At 45.9% G+C, this 17,409-nt stretch overlaps 1 protein-coding gene across 1 annotated transcript; it reads right to left on the reverse strand.

Moving 5' to 3' along the window:
* Positions 1 to 451: 451 nt before the first annotated feature.
* LOC120047221 (histone-lysine N-methyltransferase 2B-like) lies at positions 452 to 7,948 on the reverse strand. Its single transcript, XM_038992750.1, is given in 7 exon segments — positions 452 to 3,304; positions 3,497 to 3,626; positions 4,049 to 4,132; positions 4,674 to 4,781; positions 5,467 to 5,529; positions 5,531 to 5,717; positions 7,924 to 7,948. Coding segments are annotated over 7 exon segments (873 nt in total). The 3' UTR covers positions 452 to 3,028.
* Positions 7,949 to 17,409: the final 9,461 nt, after the last annotated feature.

Here is a 17,409-nt window from a genome sequence, read left to right on the forward strand (position 1 = left end):
CCTCATTTGCTCACATTGTATATAGACTTATTTTTCTACTGTATTATTGACTGTATGTTTGTTTTACTCCATGTGTAACTCTGTGTTGTTGTATGTGTCGAACTGCTTTGCTTTATCTTGGCCAGGTCGCAATAGTAAATGAGAACTTGTTCTCAACTTGCCTACCTGGTTAAAGGTGAAAAAAAAAAAAAAAAAAAAAAAAAAAAAATACAACATCATCCTCACAAGAAATCAGATCAAGGAAACTGGTTTGATGTGTGTCAGATGGCATAGTACATTTCAGGTGCTCAGAACAAGTGTTAAGTTCCCAACCTGGCCCTCACACAATCATTATCATCGATTGTCAAATGTATTATCACCAACCACTGATATTGCTGTACTTATACATTGCATGTTATATAAATGTCATATCAGCATTTGTTTCATTACATTTTCAAATGACCAAGTCTGATTTGTTCAAACATCTTAACATCTTTATTAAGCAAATAACATTATAAATAAAAAAAGTGCATAGAAAAATTAAACGGGTTTAGAAATATGTATTCAATTATTTACAAACTCAGGGTTTATTTGTACAAGGTAACAAAGACAAGTTCACACATTTTCTTATGTCTTTTACACTTTGTTATACTTTAAAATAACCCTACCATATAGAACATACAGCTTTCTGAACCAGTTCTGGGAGAGATCGTCATGGTAACTTCAGGTTTCCAACTAGTGCTTTGCATGCTTCATTGAACACACAGGCCAGCTCTGCAGGACATTAAAACCAAGTTACTCTTATTATATTATCATCATCATCCTTTTTTTGCATTAGTATTCTTTAACATCTGTCAGAACAACTGAGGTAGAATCCTGGCAAGAGGTTGGGGAGTGGAGTGGGTATAGAGAAACTTTCTGCTCTGAGAGGTGTTCCCATTTCCGGTTTTAAGCAGAAAGGGAAGCTAGGTTAAGGATAGCCGTATCCCTGAAATCCAGATGCATCCTGTTAATGGCAAACTCTGCTAAGGGTGTTAGATGATTGACACATGGGAATATAGGCTCCATCTCACTGATTGGTCGCGCAGGCAGGCGGGCTTAAGCTCTTCCTTACTGTGTATTAAATTCCAAAAAGGACAGAACTCATTTCCTTTAGATTATTATCTCTAGCTTGAAGGGTTCTCTGTAGTACGCAGATGGGAAGAATAGCATGGACTCGAATGCTTGCTATTCTCCTGTTATAAGGCCTGCCGATACTAAGGCCTGCTGTACTTTCTCCATGAAAATTATACCAGAACAAAGAAATAAAATCAAAAACAATTAAAAAAGACCTGCTTTAGAACAATGTCTTGTGTAAAGACTGAAATGTAATACGCAACTTTCCTCAAACATCAAGGTTCAAATAAAAGAGGAAACAAAGTAAACAAAAAGAGGAAATGAGGGGAGGAAGATTTCCCACAAGACCACCACCATTTACACTAAGCAAAGCTAGTTTCACCAGTCCAAAATCTGAACAGAAACATGAATAAATACAGCTATTTTAGAGCTCAAGCAATCTCTCACTGTAAAGATGTGAACCACAGTGTGTACATTTGATTTCCTAATATGTCTGACTGAACTGACAGCGTTGTCTAAAGTTGTACGACAGCAAACGTTAAGGTGCTGAGTGCATTCTCTCCCTATCTAGGTTTTACACCAAGACATGATTCTCTCTTAAAGCCATCCTACGGAGCAACACAGTACAGTACTGGCCTAATGCTATGCTTGAGATCTCAGGGGTGCTGTCAGTCCACACAGTCGGGAATATATAGAGTTTATAACGCATCTCTTAGTGGTGTAACTTGGACAGTGTTCCACCCTTCCACCCTTGGATTGCGGAGAATGTCAGAGAGAGAAGTCAGTTCTTTGTTAACTCCACTGAATGTCGAAGAAATATGGAGTCTGGATTTTGTTAGTTCACTAAAGACGCGCAACTGTAATGCAGCAAAGTCGTAGGCCTAATATTATTGCAAAGGTAATCAGAATTTGCCATGATAGTAATAAAATATATTTAAAATAAAAAAAGATGCACTGAAGTTTCCAGCTAAACTCGTCACTCTTGGATTGGGTAGTGTTTGCTACATACAAAAATGGTGAAGGGAAAGTTCTTAAAGATATGATTTAGCTGCAGCAAACTCTATAAGGGTGACACTAACCGTTATCTAACCGTTTAACTGAACATAATGGAGGTCCCTTCCCCGGTCTGTGTGAGAGGGGAGTGGAGAATGGATAGAAAAATAGTTATTATTTGCAGGGTCTCTGACCCAGGAGCCTCCAAGCCTATTGCCCATCATATCTAGCACCATGGTTCTCTGAACAGTCAACGGAAAGCAAATATGTACAACCTGACGCATGATGAGCACTGTGAAATATAATTTCAAATAAATAAAACTATGATTACAGGATCAAGTAAAGATATGGCCAAGGGATCACCTAGATAGGATGGAGCCAACATGATTATAGGTGTCAATTAAAAATCTACCCCCGCCCCCTGACAAAAAAAGATAAAGAATATGTCCAAGTCTAGCTTTTCTGCTCCACCCTTATTTCAACAGAAAGGGCTTGACATTAGGGCGTCAAGGAAAATACCTCCATGCAACATAGAACCAGCATAACCACAACAGATGTCTGCAGGGTTCAGTATCCTGTTCTCAAGGGAAAAAACCCACACTATAACGGTAGCTACTTCCACCCTCTCCTGTGGTGAACTTGTCCAACCTCTGGCAAGTGCATATTGGTTAGAAGTCAATGTGAGCTTATGGATGCATGTCCCTGTGTGGCGCTCCTCTTCCCTCTTGCTCCCCATCTCCTGGCCTTGGTTCCTCTTCCAGTCTCTTCGTAGTGCCTCATCCTTTCCTGTATTTTCTCCTCCCCCACCTCCCAACCCAGTAAAACCTTAATTTAAGGCTTTTAACCTCTGTCTTCCCCTGTTGCCTCTGCTCTCAGCCCCTCCCGTAGTGCCTTGTTCCCCCTGCAGAGACTGTGGCAGTACCACGTCCTCCTCCTGCCCCTAGTTGAGGAAGCGTCTGCATTTCCGGGCCCCGCAGTTGCAGTTGAGCTTGCTTGCTGGGTCTTCGATGGGGAACTTGTAGTCGTAGGTGAGCTCCTCACCCCGGTAGATCTTGCGCAGGGCGAAGATGACGATGTGCTTCTGGCCCTCCACGTTGATGACGCGCGAGTAGCAGTTGGGCTCGCACGAGTGGTTGATGAAGCGTGCCGCATTGCCGTGCATGGTGGCGTCCACCACGTCAAAGTCATCGATACGGAACATGTAGCAGCCGATACCCTGTGGAGGAAGGAGGGAAAAGAGACAGGGGACTTAGTTTTAGTTTAACATGTATTATGTTGGTATCAATAACATTTATTCATTCAAGCCCACAATTAGTGGATTTTAAAAAGGTCCACCAACTAAGGTTTCGTTGGGACAAACCATAGGGCTTATGTCGTCTCAACCACACTCTGAACTGATTGATCTCACCTTGCCATCGTAGTACTTCTCCCGCTTGTCTGTGAGCACTGAGCGAATGACGATGCCGGCATACTCAATGACCATCTCCTGAGCATCGATGTTCCTCTTGCAGAACAGACCTCGACCGTGGATAGCAGACCTACACCAGAGAGATGTCAAAAGAGGCTCAAGTACGAACAACAGTTTCCATAGCTAATCTCCTTGGCAATTAAAAGGATGCGATGATCACATTATTTTTTTTATTATTTATTATCTGATCCTGAGTCAGTGGGAATTCATGTTACTCATTTTGTAGCAGAATAACATAATAGCAGAAAAGGGAGAGGCAGGAAATATAAACCATGCCTCAGTTCCTAGTTTGCTGTGATAGCTGTAGAAACCGCAGTGACGGCTTCCTGTCCAGACAGACTGCAAATGATCTATTGTGGGGTCAGTTGGCACCCCACTGAGAAACACATGAGCTCTTTAGCCCAGAATCATGATCATAGTCACAGGCTCTGTCCATAGTATTGGCTTTGACCTCAGTGCCTCAGGGGGGACGAGGACTAGTTGTGTGCTGACCTGTACACGCCTACAGCCTCCTTAGATGTCCTCTCTAGATGTCTGAAGCGCATGGCCATGGGGAGCTCCAAGCTAGTGGCACGTCTAGGAGAAAAGGGATAAGCAGAGAAGATGACGATGTGCTTCTGACCTTTCACGTTTAACTCTCGAGAAATGAGTCACTAGAGACTCAGACACAAGAGGTGAGAACATATTTTTAACATTGCTTGTTAGGAGGAGGTAGTTGCAGACATGACGGAATGGTTTAGTCCAACCACAAAGATGACTTTAGGGGAGTTACAAATACAGAAATGGACAACATTTCAATAGTGAATTAGTTACAGCTATAAAAACGATTATGTAAACCTGTAGTTGTACAGCTCCTTTGTTACTCATAAGTCTGAATGAGAACATTGATATGTTATGTCTACCAACTTATAAATTGATCATTTGTTAATGTGAAAGTTGTTTTTTGAAGGAACAACACTTGCGGCCATGTACAACACCTTCTAAGAATGTTCTGCTAGACAAGATCTTTCATGGACTAGCTCCTGCAGTATTTAAGCCAAAGCTTCCTTTTTTAAGATGTTAGCATTTAGCTGGCTTCCTTTGCGATGCCCGGCATACAATAACTCTGTAATCTGACCTTGTGGATTTGAGTGGGACTTCATCCTCTTCCTCATCGTAGGGGTTGATGTCAGGCAGCTGGCGGTGCTGGGAAGCCAGGAAGTTGAACATGTCGAAGGTGGTCTTCCTGTTAGAGAAGACAGGAACAAGGTGTTACGTTACATTTTACAGTATGCAGGCTTGACTTTCTTTATCATTGTTTTTTCCCCGAGCATTGGTATAGAATTTGGGATGTGGACATCACCCACACACTCTTCATATGTTAATGAATGGAGCAGCATAGACGTCATACAGGTCTTATTTCTAATTTACGCAGACTGTGGGAGGTGGAGATGACCCTCACATAGAAACACAACAGACACAGCATTTGTTCCTCTAAACCTGACAGATGTCTACATTCAAAACATACATTTCACCAATACTCTACACAGAGAGACTAGCTTCCACTTTGAAGTTGAAAACCACCTACAGAGGGGAAAACCTAGATTCTCCAGACATTTTCTAGACAGTGGTATGGGTTGACCAACTGCAAGGTAAGGACAAAGTAATACCGGTTCCCACCATTACACTTGTGGTGATGTACAATTTCTCTGAAACTTCCAAAAGAACACATTTTTATTTATTAAACTTCTAAGCTACGACTCATGATACCTAGGAAGTATTGGTTAAAATGTTTTCAAAATATGTAAGATGAATCTGTTAGATAACTCGGACTCAATTTACGAATTACATTCCAAAATAATGACTCCCCTTGTCATTTCTATATTTAACTTCCAGGGCCCCTGTAGTGGACAGAACACCGGGACACTGACCTGAGGTAGACCTCAGAGTGGGCACATCCAGAGGGGTTGACAGGCAGGTCCTCCTTGGCTGATCTGTTTAAAGAAGCGGAAGACGTGGCTATGGCAGCGGCGGGCCCCCTGGAGCTGCTCCACCAGGAAGACCACTGTGTCGTGGAGCAGGCCCAGCATACGGGCACCTGTCATCCCAGAGAAGGACAGCTGCCTAAGCCTGGCCCCCGCCCGCGCCTCCTGGACACAGTCGATCACTGCCCTCCAGGCCTCTGAGGAGGGAAAGGAGGGGGAAGAGGAATGGAGAGAGAGAAGAGTAAGGTGTGAGTAACACAGCATAACACACAAATGTAATACATTTGAGAGGCCTGTAATTTTCATCATAGGTACACTTCAACTATGACAGACAAAATGAGAAAAAAAAATCCAGAAAATCACATTGTAGGATTTTTTATGAATTTATTTGCAAATTATGGTGGAAAATAAGTATTTGGTCAATAACAAAATTTTATCTCAATACTTTGTTATATACTCTTTGTTGGCAATGACAGAGGTCAAACGTTTTCTGTAAGTCTTCACAAAAAAACATAATTAAAACATATCCCCTTATCAACTGTTCCGGGGACTGCCCTCCCCAGGTAACTGTTTCGTGGTTGGCTGATGTTGTTTTCTAGAACACCTCTGGGTTTAAAAAAATTAACTTTGTTAGGACTTTTAATTGTCAGGTTTTGAGTGATTTATAGATATTACCCAGAAAGCATTGATTGTTTGTGTGTCCGTTCAGTTGTCTTACTGCTATCAAGTCCAAACCCCACCACCGGCAACAATGTCGCCTATGGGCACAAACCCACCGTCGCTGGACCAGACAGGACTGGCAAAAAGTGCTCTTCACTGATGAGTCGCGGTTTTGTCTCACCAGGGGTGGTGGTCGGATTTGCGTTTATCATCGAAGGAATGAGCGTTACACCGAGGCCTGTACTCTGGAGCGGGATCGATTTAGAGGTGGAGGGTCCGTCATGGTCTAGAGGTGGAGGGTCCGTCATGGTCTGGGGCGGTGTGTCAGGGCATCATCAGACTGAGCTTGTTGTCATTGCAAGCAATCTCAATGCTGTGCGTTACAGGGAAGACATCCTTCTCCCTCATGTGGTACCCTTCCTGCAGGCTCATCCTGACATGACCCTCCAGCATGACAATGCCACCAGCCATACTGCTCGTTCTGTGCGTGATTCCCTGCAAGACAGGAATGTCAGTGTTCTGCCATGGCCAGGAAGTGCCCGGATCTCAATCCCATTGAGCACGTCTGGAACCTGTTGGATCGGAGGGTGAGGGCTAGGGCCATTCCCCCCAGAAATGTCCGGGAACTTGCAGGTGCCTTGATGGAAGAGTGGGGTAACATCTCACAGCAAGAACTGGCAAATCTGGTGCAGTTTATGAGGAGATGCACTGCAGTACTTAATGCAGCTGGTGGCCACACCAGATACTGACTGTTACTTTTAATTTTGACCCCCCCTTTGTTCAGGGACACATTATTCAATTTCTGTTAGTCACGTGTCTGCGGAATTTGTTCAGTTTATGTTTCAGTTGTCGAATCCTGTTATGTTCATACAAATATTTACACATGTTAAGTTTGCTGAAAATAAACGCAGTTGACAGTTAGAGGAAGTTTCTTTTTTTGCTGAGTTTACATGCATCGAGCTTGTCTGACGCTTTAAGCACACTGTTTGATAAAATAATTAAGACAGCGAGTCTCTCTCTCCTCCCTGCTGCAGCAAACAGACACCACAGCAAGTGTTTATTGCGCTGTACGTGCCAAAGCTGCAACATAATTACAGCGATTTAGTTTCTTACTTGTTTCTCAAACTGAAAAGTTCTGTTACCTAAATACCATTTGTTTAGGAAAAACATTCCCTATTTCCTCAACCCTTGATCTCTTTACGTGAAACATGTATGTATGCATGCATTTTAGACTAAACATTTATGTCCCTACTCTAAGGCTGATTACTTGACCTGTCAATGTTTTAAATTTGCTGTTTTATGATTTTGTTATAATCCTGTGATTTCTATGGTTTTAACTAGATTACCTGTAGTCTTTCATGTTGTCTGTCTGTAATTGTGTAATGACTTGGTGCTGCCTATCTTGGCCAGGACACTCTTCATAAAGAGATTTCAAATCTCAATGAGTGCAGGTTAAATACAAGTTTAAATTAATAAATGTCATATTCTAGCTCTGAGTCAGTGCTTCAGTCCCCCATCCAGAATAGGCCATGTATATGTAGTGAATGAAATGGACTTTGTGCATCTTATCTTTGGTGTCATAAACAATCCTTGGTTCCTGCCTGTGTCTGAGAGGAGGGGGAGAGGAGGGGGAGGGCCCCCCCCAGGGGAACATCTGGAAGAACGCCCAGAATGTGTTCTTTAAGTTAAGATAGAGACAGAGCCAGTCACATGTGGTGAAAGCACTCGTGAGAGAGATCATACCCAGGTGGGGTCTGCCATCAAACATTATTAGGCCCTTGACTATATTTTGGCAGGTCAAGGGGGCACTTGTGCAATCATTGGTGATGAATGTTGTACTTTTGTCCCAGATCACTTTTCAAATGTGACTGATTTTGCCAAATACATTGCCACTGTTGCTAAGAATAATTCTTCAAAACCAGATTGGACGCTTGCAACTTGGTTTGAATCCCTGTTTGTAAATTGGGGATCCCAAATTGCCCAGTGCAGTGTGTGTTTTTTGTTTAGTTTGCTTAATTGTGTTATTAACATGCTGTAAGGCAATTTGTGCCTCTCTGACTGGTAAGATTTCAACTGTTATTATGTTGTTTTCTGCTCCTCCAGAGAATGGTGAAACTAATGAGCTACTAACTCTGGATGACCTCCCATTTCCCCCTTGTAGATGCAGACGATAAGTAATGATTGAAGTTTATTTTCTTTTAAGTTGAGGGTAAGGTCATCTAAACCCTTAATCTGTTTTACATTATGTGGAACATAGAGCTGATGATCAAGGTCTTTGCAGAATTGTTAAACAATAGGCTTTTATATCTTGACTAGGTTGATGTCCCAGGGACAATTAGTGAAAAACATCGGTCAATCCAACCAGATGGTGGAAAGAGGTATGGAAACAATGGATAGCATTGAGAGTTGTTCACCTCTGAATCTACAGATTCCTTGTGTATGTATTTTTTTATATACTCACACACGTTGGTTATAACTTCTTGATTGTACATTTTAGCTTTATTATGATTTATGATATAATTTTATAGAACCTCCTTTTGATAGAAGCTCAAATCTAAATGCTTACTTTTAAATGTAATTATTGTTAATCACACAAGTGATAAAAGGATGGAATCTTGTGAATGAAATTGACTTTGTGCATCTTATCTTTGGTCTCATTGTCACGATAGTCTAATGGAGGAGACCAAAACGCAGCGTGGTAAGTGTCCATGTTAATTTAATATAATTGAACACGAAATACAAAATCACAAGGTGAAACAACGAAAATCGAAACAGTCCTGAAAGGTGACACAACACAAAACAACTACACACAAACACAGGTGGGAACAGGCTACCTAAGTATGGTTCTCAATCAGAGACAACGATAGACAGCTGCCTCTGATTGAGAACCACACCCGGCCAAACACATAGAAAAGGACAACATAGAACAAAACATAGAATGCCCACCCCAACTCACGCCCTGACCAAACCAAAATATAGACATAAAAAAGGAACTAAGGAGGGCCTCCCGGATGGCGCAGTGGTCTAGGGCACTGCATCGCAGCGCTAGCTGCGCCACCAGAGTCTCTGGGTTTGCGCCCAGGCTCTGTCGCAGCCGGCCGCGACCGGGAGGTCCATGGGGCGACGCACAATTGGCCTAGCGTCGTCCGGATTAGGGAGGGTTTGGCCGGTAGGGATATCCTTGTCTCATCGCGCTCCAGCGACTCCTGTGGCGGGCCAGGCGCAGTGCGCGCTAACCAAGGGGGCCAGGTGCACGGTGTTTCCTCCGACACATTGGTGCGGCTGGCTTCCGGGTTGGAGGCGCGCTGTGTTAAGAAGCAGTGCGGCTTGGTTGGGTTGTGCTTCGGAGGACGCATGGCTTTCGACCTTTGTCTCTCCCGAGCCCGTACGGGAGTTGTAGCGATGAGACAAGATAGTAATTACTAGCGATTGGATACCACGAAAATTGGGGAAAAAAGGGGGTAAAAATAAAAATAAAAAAAGGAACTAACGTCAGGGCGTGACACTCATAAACAATCATTGGTTCCTGCCTGTATCTGGTCAAGAGAAGAGGGGGAGGGCCCCCTCCAAGGGAACATCTGGCAGAACGCCCAGAATATGTTCTTTAAGTTAAGATAGAGACAGAGCCAGTCACATGTGTGAACCGATCCAATAAATCATGTTTATGTAGGTTTAGATGGCAGTATAGAAGGCTCTATGTAAGGAACGTCCTTTTAGAGCTCCCTTCAGACCGGTACTTATGCATCTAAGTTTGACTGTGACCTCTCCAGCTTGCTGACAATAAAGAGTGATTCATTTAATATTGACTTTGAGTGTCCTGGTGTAAGAATTTCCACAACATATACTCAGCGCCTAACCACACTGTCCACGGGTCACTCCCCACCCAGCCCTCCCTTCGCCTCCCTCCCTCCTTCCGTAACTGAACACAGAGTGTGTGACCCACCAGTGGCCTCCACAATCCCTCCAGGAGGACAATGACTTCAAACTGCTGCTTCCTCAACTGTTCATGGCCATGTGGCTCTCCCTCAGGTTACCCTGTCGGAACATCAGACACAGCTGGTCATCACGGTTGGCGATGACGCAAGTGCGGCTGAAGAGCAGCGTCTCTGCTCTCTTCTTGGGCCGGGAGATCTGGTCCTCAGAAGAACCGGAGAAGAGGACCTATTCCCGGGCAGCACGCCACCTGGCGCAAGTTGAGAGCAAGGATTGAGTTGAGAGCTCCCTTCAGACCGGTACTTATGCATCTAAGTTTGACTGTGACCTCGCTGACAATAAAGAGTGATTCATTTAATATTGACTTTGAGTGTCCTGGTGTAAGAATTTCCACAACATATACTCAGCGCCTAACCACACTGTCCACGGGTCACTCCCCACCCAGCCCTCCCTTCGCCTCCCTCCCTCCTTCCGTAACTGAACACAGAGTGTGTGACCCACCAGTGGCCTCCACAATCCCTCCAGGAGGACAATGACTTCAAACTGCTGCTTCCTCAACTGTTCATGGCCATGTGGCTCTCCCTCAGGTTACCCTGTCGGAACATCAGACACAGCTGGTCATCACGGTTGGCGATGACGCAAGTGCGGCTGAAGAGCAGCGTCTCTGCTCTCTTCTTGGGCCGGGAGATCTGGTCCTCAGAAGAACCGGAGAAGAGGACCTATTCCCGGGCAGCACGCCACCTGGCGCAAGTTGAGAGCAAGGATTGAGTTGAGAGCTCCCTTCAGACCGGTACTTATGCATCTAAGTTTGACTGTGACCTCTCCAGCTGGCTGACAATAAAGAGTGATTCATTTAATATTGACTTTGAGTGTCCTGGTGTAAGAATTTCCACAACATATACTCAGCGCCTAACCACACTGTCCACGGGTCACTCCCCACCCAGCCCTCCCTTCGCCTCCCTCCCTCCTTCCGTAACTGAACACAGAGTGTGTGACCCACCAGTGGCCTCCACAATCCCTCCAGGAGGACAATGACTTCAAACTGCTACTTCCTCAACTGTTCATGGCCATGTGGCTCTCCCTCAGGTTACCCTGTCGGAACATCAGACACAGCTGGTCATCACGGTTGGCGATGACGCAAGTGCGGCTGAAGAGCAGCGTCTCTGCTCTCTTCTTGGGCCGGGAGATCTGGTCCTCAGAAGAACCGGAGAAGAGGACCTATTCCCGGGCAGCACGCCACCTGGCGCAAGTTGAGAGCAAGGATTGAGTTGAGAGCTCCCTTCAGACCGGTACTTATGCATCTAAGTTTGACTGTGACCTCTCCAGCTGGCTGACAATAAAGAGTGATTCATTTAATATTGACTTTGAGTGTCCTGGTGTAAGAATTTCCACAACATATACTCAGCGCCTAACCACACTGTCCACGGGTCACTCCCCACCCAGCCCTCCCTTCGCCTCCCTCCCTCCTTACGTAACTGAACACAGAGTGTGTGACCCACCAGTGGCCTCCACAATCCCTCCAGGAGGACAATGACTTCAAACTGCTGCTTCCTCAACTGTTCATGGCCATGTGGCTCTCCCTCAGGTTACCCTGTCGGAACATCAGACACAGCTGGTCATCACGGTTGGCGATGACGCAAGTGCGGCTGAAGAGCAGCGTCTCTGCTCTCTTCTTGGGCCGGGAGATCTGGTCCTCAGAAGAACCGGAGAAGAGGACCTATTCCCGGGCAGCACGCCACCTGGCGCAAGTTGAGAGCAAGGATTGAAACTCCGGACTCATCACTCTCTCACTCAGAGAGTGACCCACCAGTTACCTGAGAGGCCTTTCATTTGTATTTCTCCCCTCCCCCCAACCTTTATTTTTTTTTATTTTTATTTCACCTTTATTTAACCAGGTAGGCTAGTTGAGAACAAGTTCTCATTTGCAACTGCGACCTGGCCAAGATAAAGCATAGCAGTGTGAACAGACAACAACACAGAGTTACACATGGAGTAAACAATAAACAAGTCAATAACATGGTAGAAAAAAAAGAGAATCTATATACAATCTATATACAATGTGTGCAAAAGGCATGAGGTAGGCAATAAATCGAGTAATTACAATTTAGCAGAGATACTGGTGTGCAAAAGAGCAGAAAAGTAAATAAATAAAGCAGTATGGGGGGTGAGGTAGGTAAATTGGGTGGGTAGTTTACAGATGGACTATGTACAGCTGCAGCGATCGGTTAGCTGCTCGGATAGCAGATTTTTAAAGTTGTTGAGGGAGATAAAAGTCTCCAACTTCAGAGATTTTTGCAATTCGTTCCAGTCGCAGGCAGCAGAGAACTGGAAGGAAAGGCGTCCAAATGAGGTTTTGGCTTTAGGGATGATCAGTGAGATACACCTGCTGGAGCGCGTGCTACGGGTGGGTGTAGCCATCGTGACCAGTGAACTGAGATAAGGCGGCACTTTACCTAGCATAGCCTTGTAGATGACCTGGAGCCAGTGGGTCTGACGACGAACATGTAGCGAGGGCCAGCCGACTAGGGCATACAGGTCGCAGTGGTGGGTCGTATAAGGTGCTTTAGTAACAAAACGGATGGCACTGTGATAAACTGCATCCAGTTTGCTGAGTAGAGTATTGGAAGCTATTTTGTAGATGACATCGCCGAAGTCGAGGATCGGTAGGATAGTCAGTTTTACTAGGGTAAGTTTGGCGGCGTGAGTGAAGGAGGCTTTGTTGCGGAATAGAAAGCCGACTCTAGATTTGATTTTGGATTGGAGATGTTTGATATGAGTCTGGAAGGAGAGTTTGCAGTCTAGCCAGACACCTAGGTACTTATAGATGTCCACATATTCTAGGTCGGAACCGTCCAGGGTGGTGATGCTAGTCGGGCGTGCGGGTGCAGGCAGCGAACGGTTGAAAAGCATGCATTTGGTTTTACTAGCGTTTAAGAGCAGTTGGAGGCCACGGAAGGAGTGTTGTATGGCATTGAAGCTCGTTTGGAGGTTAGATAGCACAGTGTCCAAGGAAGGGCCGGAAGTATACAGAATGGTGTCGTCTGCATAGAGGTGGATCAGGGAATCGCCCGCAGCAAGAGCAACATCATTGATATATACAGAGAAAAGAGTCGGCCCGAGAATTGAACCCTGTGGTACCCCCATAGAGACTGCCAGAGGACCGGACAACATGCCCTCCGATTTGACACACTGAACTCTGTCTGCAAAGTAGTTGGTGAACCAGGCAAGGCAGTCATTAGAAAAACCGAGGCTACTGAGTCTGCCGATAAGAATATGGTGATTGACAGAGTCGAAAGCCTTGGCCAGGTCGATGAAGACGGCTGCACAGTAATGTCTTTTATCGATGGCGGTTATGACATCGTTTAGTACCTTGAGCGTGGCTGAGGTGCACCCGTGACCGGCTCGGAAACCGGATTGCACAGCGGAGAAGGTACGGTGGGATTCGAGATGGTCAGTGATCTGTTTGTTGACTTGGCTTTCGAAGACCTTAGATAGGCAGGGCAGGATGGATATAGGTCTGTAACAGTTTGGGTCCAGGGTGTCTCCCCCTTTGAAGAGGGGGATGACCGCGGCAGCTTTCCAATCCTTGGGGATCTCAGATGATACGAAGGAGAGGTTGAACAGGCTGGTAATAGGGGGTGCGACAATGGCGGCGGACAGTTTCAGAAATAGGGGGTCCAGATTGTCAAGCCCAGCTGATTTGTATGGGTCCAGGTTTTCCAGCTCTTTCAGAACATCTGCTATCTGGATATGGGTAAAGGAGAAGCTGGGGAGGCTTGGGCGAGTAGCAGCGGGGGGGGCGGGGCTGTTGGCCAAGGTTGGAGTCGCCAGGAGGAAGGCATGGCCAGCCATTGAGAAATGTTTGTTGAAGTTTTCGATTATCATGGACTTATCAGTGGTGACCGTGTTACCTAGCCTCAGTGAAGTGGGCAGCTGGGAGGAGGTGCTCTTGTTTTCCATGGACTTTACAGTATCCCAGAACTTTTTGGAGTTAGAGCTACAGGATGCAAATTTCTGCTTGAAAAAGCTGGCCTTTGCTTTCCTGACTGACTGCGTGTATTGGTTCCTGACTTCCCTGAACAGTTGCATATCGCGGGGGCTCTTCGATGCTATTGCAGTTCGCCACAGGATGTTTTTGTGCTGGTCGAGGGCAGTCAGGTCTGGAGTGAACCAAGGGCTATATCTGTTCTTGGTTCTGCATTTTTTGAACGGAGCATGCTTGTCTAATATGGTGAGGAAGTAACTTTTAAAGAATGACCAGGCATCCTCAACTGACGGGATGAGGTCAATATCCTTCCAGGGTACCCGGGCCAGGTCGATTAGAAAGGCCTGCTCGCAGAAGTGTTTTAGGGAGCGTTTGACAGTGATGAGGGGTGGTCGTTTGGCCGCGGACCCGTGGCGGATACAGGCAATGAGGCAGTGATCGCTGAGATCTTGATTGAAGACAGCAGAGGTGTATTTGGAGGGCAAGTTGGTTAGGATAATGTCTATTAGGGTGCCCATGTTTACGGATTTAGGGTTGTACCTGGTGGGTTCCTTGATGATTTGTGTGAGATTGAGGGCATCAAGCTTAGATTGTAGGACTGCCGGGGTGTTAAGCATATCCCAGTTTAGGTCACCTAACAGAACAAACTCTGAAGCTAGATGGGGAGCGATCAATTCACAGATGGTGTCCAGGGCACAGCTGGGAGCTGAGGGGGGTCGGTAGCAGGCGGCAACAGTGAGAGACTTATTTCTGGAGAGATTAATTTTTAAAATTAGAAGTTCGAACTGTTTGGGCATAGACCTGGAAAGTATGACAGAACTTTGCAGGCTATCTCTGCAGTAGATTGCAACTCCTCCCCCTTTGGCAGTTCTATCTTGACGGAAAGTGTTATAGTTGGGTATGGAAATCTCAGAATTTTTGGTGGCCTTCCTAAGCCAGGATTCGGACACGGCAAGGACATCAGGGTTGGCAGAGTGTGCTAAAGCGGTGAGTAAGGCAAACTTAGGGAGGAGGCTTCTGATGTTGACATGCATGAGGCCAAGGCTTTTTCGATCACAGAAGTCAACAAATGAGGGTGACTGGGGACATGCAGGGCCTGGGTTTACCTCCACATCACCCGAGGAACAGAGGAGTAGTAGGATGAGGGTGCGGCTAAAGGCTATCAAAACTGGTCGCCTAGAGCGTTGGGGACAAGGAATAAAAGGAGCAGATTTATGGGCGTGGTAGAATAGATTCTGGGCATAATGTGCAGACCAGGGTATGGTGGGGCACGGGTACAGCGGAGGCAAGCCCAGGCACTGGGTGATGATAAGAGAGGTTGTATCTCTGGACATGCTGGTCTCAATGGGTGAGGTCACCGCATGTGTGGGGGGTGGGACAAAGGAGGTATCAGAGGTACGGAGAGTGGAACTACGGGGTCCATTGTAAACCAAAACAATGATAACTAGCCTGAACAACAGTATGCAAGGCATATTGATATTTGAGGGAGACATACAATAAGGCATAAAGTGATTGCAGGTCTTGATTGGGAGAGCTAGCTAAAACAACAGGTGAGATAACAGCAGCTAGTCTGCTAACACAGCAACAGCAGGTAAAAATGGCGACGGCTAGGCAGAGAGGGTCGGATTAACTACACACAGATCCTGAGTTAAAGCACAGAGCCGACAGATAAAACACAAATAAACGGAATGGAGTACCATGAATTAATGGACAGTCAAGCAGGCATCAGCTATGTAGCCAAGTGATCATAGTGTCCAGGGGGCAGCCGTAGATGGAGCAGTGAGGCCTCCACTAAGCTAGCCCGCGGCGTTTAAAGTTAGTAGCCCGGGGGGTGGTCTGCTCAGACGGAGGGGGTCTGCTCAGACGGAGGCCGGTTGAGGGCACAGCGGATGGGGTAATCGTCTGCAGACCAGACGTGGTCGTGTCGACAGAGAATCCAAGCCGGATGGCGAAAGAGAGGTTGTGAATTGTAGAATAGTGTTTGCTAACTGGTGCTAGCTTCGTGATTCAGACAGCTAGTCATGGGTAGCAAGCTAGCAGAAGATGGAGGTCTGATTTTAGCCACGCCGTGCATTTCCGTCGGTAGATTAGTGGGGTTCCGTGTGGTAGAGGGGACCAATCCAATTGTCAAAATAGTTATAGTGGCCTAAGAAGATTGTTCGATAGACCTGTTCAGATAGCAGCCGATATGCTCAGGACAGCTAACGATTAGCGGGCCGCAGTTAGCATATGGGCGTTCAGGTTACGTCGCGATGGAGGGGCCAGTTGAATAACTCCCTCGGGCAGATAACGTCGGTATCCCAGTCGTGAAGGCCCGGTGGGGCTCCGCATCGGCAGTAAAACGGGTCCGGATAGGTGATTGTAGCCCGGGAGTGGCTGATGGAACTCTTCAGCTGGCTAGCTCCGGGATAATTGGTGTTTGCTCCGGAATTGATGTTAGCCAATAGTCACTCGGATAGCAGCTAGTTAGCTGCAAGATCCCGGTGTAAATGTCCAGAGCTTGCGGTAAAAATCCGGGGATATGGAGAGAAAATAGGTCTGGTATGCTCTGGTCTGAGTCGCGTTGTACGAAACTGGCAATAGTTTTCCGAGCTAAAGGATAGCTGATGAGCGCTAGCTGTGGTTAGCTGAACTACTCACGTTAGCTTGTGAGCTGGCTAACTTCTGGCTAGCTTCTGTTGTAGATTTCGGATACGAGGTGAATAATACCTTTGAGGAAAAAACAGATCCGCACCACATTTGGTGAGGTGGGTTGCCGGAGAGTGTTTTGAAGTTGAGTTTTTAAGAAGAAAAAATATATATATAAAAAGAAATGCGAAGAAAAATATATAAAATATATATACACGGGACAGGACGAGGACAAAGGACATCTGACTGCTACGCCATCTTGGATTGAAGTGTATTAAAGTATTAAAGAACTACTTTGTTTTGAGCACCATAAATCGGTCTCCTGCTGTCTTATTTTATTGTGAGATTCACCTCTGATTCCCCTGGGCTGCCACATTTGGTGGATAATGAGGGCACAACCCTCCCATGCTCTGAACTCACAATAAAATAAGACATCATTACGGAAGATACTGTAACTCAGCTGGTGCAAGGCCAAACGCAGAAAACCCAAAGCCTCATTGCACTTCAGGAGGCCGTAACACAGCTTAGCCAAGCCATGGTCCAGCCGGACCGAATGACAGAACCAGGCACGGTCCTCACCAAGCTAACTATTGGAGAGGACATTGAAGCGTATCTAGAGGTATTTGAGCACACTGCAGAGAGAGTGATGGCCCAAGGAGGACTGGGCTGGCCCAGAGGACTGT

Source organism: Salvelinus namaycush, chromosome 5, assembly GCF_016432855.1.
Source record: "Salvelinus namaycush isolate Seneca chromosome 5, SaNama_1.0, whole genome shotgun sequence".
In the NCBI taxonomy this organism is placed as follows: domain Eukaryota; kingdom Metazoa; phylum Chordata; class Actinopteri; order Salmoniformes; family Salmonidae; genus Salvelinus; species Salvelinus namaycush.